The sequence below is a fragment of the Coffea eugenioides genome, chromosome 2 (genome assembly GCF_003713205.1).
Source record: "Coffea eugenioides isolate CCC68of chromosome 2, Ceug_1.0, whole genome shotgun sequence".
In the NCBI taxonomy this organism is placed as follows: Eukaryota; Viridiplantae; Streptophyta; class Magnoliopsida; order Gentianales; family Rubiaceae; genus Coffea; species Coffea eugenioides.
The window spans coordinates 11,974,196-11,979,491 of record NC_040036.1 but is presented as its reverse complement, the minus strand read 5'-3'; the positions used below and the strand labels follow the sequence as shown (position 1 = coordinate 11,979,491).

The 5,296-nt window shown below is 39.1% G+C and overlaps 1 protein-coding gene across 1 annotated transcript; it reads left to right on the top strand.

The window, feature by feature from the left end:
* Nucleotides 1-961: 961 nt before the first annotated feature.
* LOC113760767 (sugar carrier protein C) lies at nucleotides 962-4,252 on the top strand. The gene is made up of 4 exons (XM_027303484.1): nucleotides 962-1,278; nucleotides 1,441-1,763; nucleotides 2,814-3,443; nucleotides 3,563-4,252. Exons 1-4 carry the CDS (start codon nucleotides 1,146-1,148, stop codon nucleotides 4,037-4,039), a joined length of 1,563 nt encoding a protein of 520 aa, XP_027159285.1. The 5' UTR covers nucleotides 962-1,145; the 3' UTR covers nucleotides 4,040-4,252.
* The last annotated feature ends 1,044 nt before the right edge of the window (nucleotides 4,253-5,296 follow it).

Genomic DNA, 5,296 nt, shown 5'->3' with positions numbered 1-5,296 from the left:
TCTTAATTTATTTTTGTTGCTTAGATCATATCGCTTAGTATAGTATAGGATTTTCACATAAATTAGCTTGAACTTGAACCTAAGATTTTCGAGTCATCGGAATCTTCGTGATTTGAGGTCAATGCATTAAGAGCCTACAAGTTGTTCCTGCTCTGCAAAAGCTTTTAGCTTTTCCTACCCCTCTTTAATCCACTAGTGATGTTGACACACTCTGAAATTTGCGTTTGGATTGCAATTTTCCTACCTCTCTTTAATGCACTTGAATCACTGCAATACATTTTCTATGAAAATTTCAAAAAATTATAATTCAAACACAACCTTAAGGCCTTTATAATTAAGAAGTACAGGAAAAACAAGTCCCTGTGAAAAACAATTTTTTTTTATGTGAAGACTTTTAGATTTCAGCCCACTCCCAACCTTCTTGTAAGATACAGATAAAAAAAAAAAAAAAGCACGATGACTAAACACTGATGTGTCCATGCCAGCAAATCCAAGATGGCAACTTCCCAGCTTCAATTTGCAATTTGCAGCAACTCTCCGAAATCCGAGTTCCCACTGTCCTATGAACTGTAAAAGATCTATGATTACTTGGACGGTAGAAGTCTAATCTTTCGGTTCATATCTTATCCACATTGCAATGCCACAAAATTAAGCCAAAGATTACCCAATTATTTTACATCCCAATTGGACAAAGAATATTGAAAGATACACTCTTTAGTACCGTTACAATTAAGGGCTTTTTGTTTTCTTCCTTTTGCTTTTTGGGTCCACTTGTCTTGTATACTAACCCAAGATAATTCTATTACCATAATAATTATAATCCTTGGGACGAATGGTTTAATCTGATAAAATACGATAAAATAGGCCTTCATCTTTTTATTGACAGCTAAATTCTCGTCGGCTTACGAAATACTTGCACACTCTTTCCATCTATATATACTCCCTACAACTCCCTTGCAAGACCTCCCATTACTGGTTCCTTTTTCTAAGCCGTCACATCTTTATTTCTTTCTGGTCTCCCTTATACTATATTAGTCCTTCTCTCCATCAGCCCTTCATCAATTCTTTCTGTGAGAAACTTGTTTCTGCATAACTTGTGTTGATAATATTGTAGAGTTGGTTAGGCTTAGAAGAACTGCCAAAACATGGCCGGAGGTGGCTTCGTAGGTCCCGACGGAGGGAAAGCATATCCCGGAAACCTTACTCTTTTTGTTACCGTAACATGCGTCGTCGCAGCCATGGGTGGATTGATCTTCGGTTACGATATTGGAATTTCAGGTCTGCATTTACCCATGTCCTGCTGGAAAAAATAACATAACGCCTCCCAAAACTGTTTTCTTTCTTTTCTCTTTCTTTTTTTTCCTTATTTGAAGAAAAAATATTTTGTTAGTTTTGATTATGATTTTAACTGATCATGGATTGGACTGAATATTGATGCAGGTGGGGTGACATCCATGGATTCGTTTCTGCATAAGTTCTTCCGATCAGTATATGACAAAAAGAATAATGACAAGTCAACAAACCAGTACTGCAGATTTGACAGTGAAACTCTAACCATGTTCACGTCATCTTTGTACTTGGCTGCACTGGCTTCATCCCTTGTGGCTTCAACTGTGACCAGGAGAATGGGGAGGAAGTTGTCAATGCTTTTCGGGGGAGTTCTGTTTCTCGCCGGGGCTTTGGTCAATGGCTTTGCTCGGAAGGTTTGGATGCTGATTGTCGGTCGTATTCTCCTTGGTTTTGGTATTGGATTTGCCAATCAGGTAATAATATAGTTTAGTTCAGATTCTCCTTTTTACTCGAGAACAAAATCATCCTTTCTTTTACCTCCTTTTTTCAGTGTGAGTTTCGGAGTTTGGTGTGCAAAAGTTGTGGAATTCTTTGGGTTCGGATAAAGAGATTTGCACCCTTGGTCTGTTCTGTTTTGATGTGGTATGAGTTGTTTATGCGGAACAAAGAACCTTTTTTTTAAAAAAAAAAAAAAATTCCTTTTTCTAAAAATTCGCATCTTCTAATTTTGAGGGCTTGTTTGGCTGTCTCAAGATTATTTTTTTTTTTTTTTTCAGTTTTGGTTTGTTCCTTGTATGGTTAGTATAGAGGTTTTGAACCAAAAATTGACTTGCGAACTTACAAGTTGTTGGTCAAAAAGCTGTGTGTCCCAGATCTGATTCGGAGTTTATTGCACAGATCATGCGATTTAAGTAGGTTAAGTTATTGACACGCAGGACAGCAATGGAATGAGTACCAATCTAGTCGTCTTGGGCTAAAATCAGGCTGGCTATTTCGCTTAATTTTTGCTACGATACCTACACTGGTATAAATTCAAGATTTGATGAGCTGTAGAATTTTTCAGTCAAGTCTTTCATGGGGTCGACTCAGTTGAATAAAATAGCAATCCATCATTTTTATGGTTGTGGAAAAAAATGAAACACCATTTTTTTTCTTGGTAAATGGTTGGGTGATACTTGTAGGTGTGCACGTTTTTCTTCGCATATGACTTCTGCAGAGGGCCCTCACCTCCCCACCTTAGTTACCAGTGATGGCAACGGCGTTTAATATTTGCAAAAAGTGACAAATTGAATTGAAAATGAAAGGCCCCTTTTCTGTTTTTCTTGGCTTCAATTATAAAATTGTTGTCCTCCTCCTCGAAATACGACGAGAACATGAGGTCCCTTAGACCACGGCATCCTTTTTTTTTTTTTGACACTTTTTAATCTGTTTTCCAGTAATTTTAATGTATGATGAAAATATACGAGTAAAAAGTTAGCTAGCAGTTATGAAATTGACATTTTTACTGGTTTTCTTTTCTACAGTCTGTGCCTTTGTACCTGTCTGAAATGGCTCCCTACAAGTACAGAGGCGCATTGAACATTGGGTTTCAATTGTCCATCACGATTGGTATTCTGGTGGCAAATGTGTTGAATTACTTCTTTGCAAAAATTAAAGGCGGATGGGGTTGGCGACTGAGTTTGGGAGGTGCAATGGTGCCGGCCCTGATCATAACAGTTGGATCACTAATCCTTCCGGAGACACCTAACTCAATGATCGAACGCGGACAAACAAATGAAGCCAAAGCCAGGCTGATAAGAATCAGGGGTATTGACAACGTTGATGAAGAGTTCAATGACTTGGTTGCAGCCAGTGAGGCCTCCAAGATGGTGGAACACCCCTGGAGGAACATCTTGCAGAGGAAGTACAGGCCACAACTTACGATGGCCATCGCCATTCCATTCTTTCAACAGTTTACTGGGATTAACGTGATTATGTTCTATGCTCCTGTCCTTTTCCAAACAATTGGATTTAAAAGCAACGCTTCTCTTATGTCTGCTGTAATTACTGGAATTGTGAATGTTGTTGCAACTATGGTTTCGATTTACGGTGTGGATAAATGGGGTAGGAGAGCGCTTTTCCTTGAAGGTGGCGTACAAATGCTCATCTGCCAGGTACCCCCCGCCCCCCACCGAAAAAAAATCACCCAATTAATGCCTAATTCTCTTTTGGAATCGAAGAAAACGGTTCTGGTTCTGGTTTTAACACTTGAATAACTTTGCTTGATTCGCAGATCATCGTGTCAATTTGCATTGGTGTGAAGTTTGGTGTCAATGGAGTTCCTGGCGATTTACCAAAGTGGTATGCAGTTGTGGTGGTGCTGTTCATATGCATATACGTCGCTGGATTTGCTTGGTCTTGGGGACCCCTTGGATGGCTGGTGCCTAGTGAGATTTTCCCACTTGAGATCAGGTCTGCTGCTCAGAGTGTTAACGTTTCAGTGAACATGCTCTTCACTTTTCTGGTGGCCCAAGTGTTCTTGAATATGCTCTGTCACATGAAGTTTGGGCTGTTCCTCTTCTTTGGGGGATTTGTCCTGGTAATGACCATCTTCATATACTTCTTCTTGCCTGAGACTAAGAACATACCAATTGAAGAGATGCATATGGTCTGGAAGCAGCACTGGTTTTGGTCCAGGTACGTGACAGAAGGTGATTATCCCAATGGAGGTATCAAGGACGTTGAGCTGGGGCCGACCAAGCGAGTATAAAAAAGGGCCAGATGAATCATAAATTACTCAGTGAAGAGGACGCAGAAGCTGCATTGTTTTTATTCAGTTAGGAAGTATAAATTTGTCCCTTCTGCTGTTATAATTGATTGACAGTGATATATAGAAGTGTTTTCAAATTTAAATATGTTAGCATTAGACACTGTTGAATTCCAACATCAAAATGTTATATGTAAATTGTGTTATGTTTTACCAGCCCTCTTTGCTAGCTTTTTTATTTTATCGATTTTAATCCTCCATAGTGACTGTAATAATATGTTCTTGTCTATTGTATCCTCTCTGGAGAAAAAACACCAATCAACAAAAAGGAAGCAAGAAACCGTCCACATCTTTCATCGATCCACAAAATTCTGTTGCAATGCAAGCAATTATGCTTTCAAAAAATGAGCTCCAAACCAAACTATCAAAGATCGAACGGTAGGTTCCCCTTAGAGATAGAATTTAGCCAAATCAATTCGGTGCTAAAACCTTGCTTAAGCAAGGAAAGTGTTTCGAGGTGCAGAATGCATGTTTCCCGGTTTCAATCCTGTTGTATTTGCTTTTCTTGCGGGACATTCAAACAGCACTTTGCTAGGCTTTTCCCAACGGTTAGCTTAGCCCACTATTGAGGTCATATACTCAAATTGCCCCTTTTGTACCAACCAAAAACCCACCTTTTTTTCTTGGTTTTTTTTTTTTGGGGTGAAGAAGATAATTGTATTTATGGAGATAGAGGTGTCAAATAGCTACAAAACGTGGGGAAAATCCCACATTTTTCTATTGTTTGCATTTATGTTTCTACCAGAATACTGTAACACAGGAAAAGCGAGTACTTCCGCTCCTTACAAATGCAGGCCATGGGAAGGCATTATGGCACCGAAACTCACCACCATATTGAACTGGTCATGGCAGGGATAACATGACTGTTTTATTTTATCTTCCCCTCCGGGGAAAAAAAAAGGTCAAAAACTAGGCAGAAATAAGTACTTGGGTACACGAGTATGGCACTATTATAGTAAAGAAGATAGAAAATACAAGGCATCAGGCATTGAAGTTGCAGGCTTCCATGTCCCACTGCCCAACTGCTAGAAATTTTGATAGGTATTTGCAAAATTTAGGACACTTTCCAAAAAAGAAGAGAGAGAGAGAGAGAGAGAGATTATTTTTATTAGGAGATTGGAGTTAAGACTGTCAATGGGTCGGGTTTGGACCCGGATTCGATCCAGATCCGATAAGTTTTTTTGGGTTTGAGTTGAAAAA

Excerpts from the sequence above, each read along its gene's own strand:
- LOC113760767 (XM_027303484.1), top strand. The coding sequence starts at position 1,146 with ATGGCCGGAGGTGGCTTCGTAGGTCCCGACGGAGGGAAAGCATATCCC. Across the intron at positions 1,279-1,440 it reads TTACGATATTGGAATTTCAG|GTGGGGTGACATCCATGGAT; the intron begins GTCTGCATTTAC and ends ATATTGATGCAG. Across the intron at positions 3,444-3,562 it reads TACAAATGCTCATCTGCCAG|ATCATCGTGTCAATTTGCAT; the intron begins GTACCCCCCGCC and ends CTTGATTCGCAG.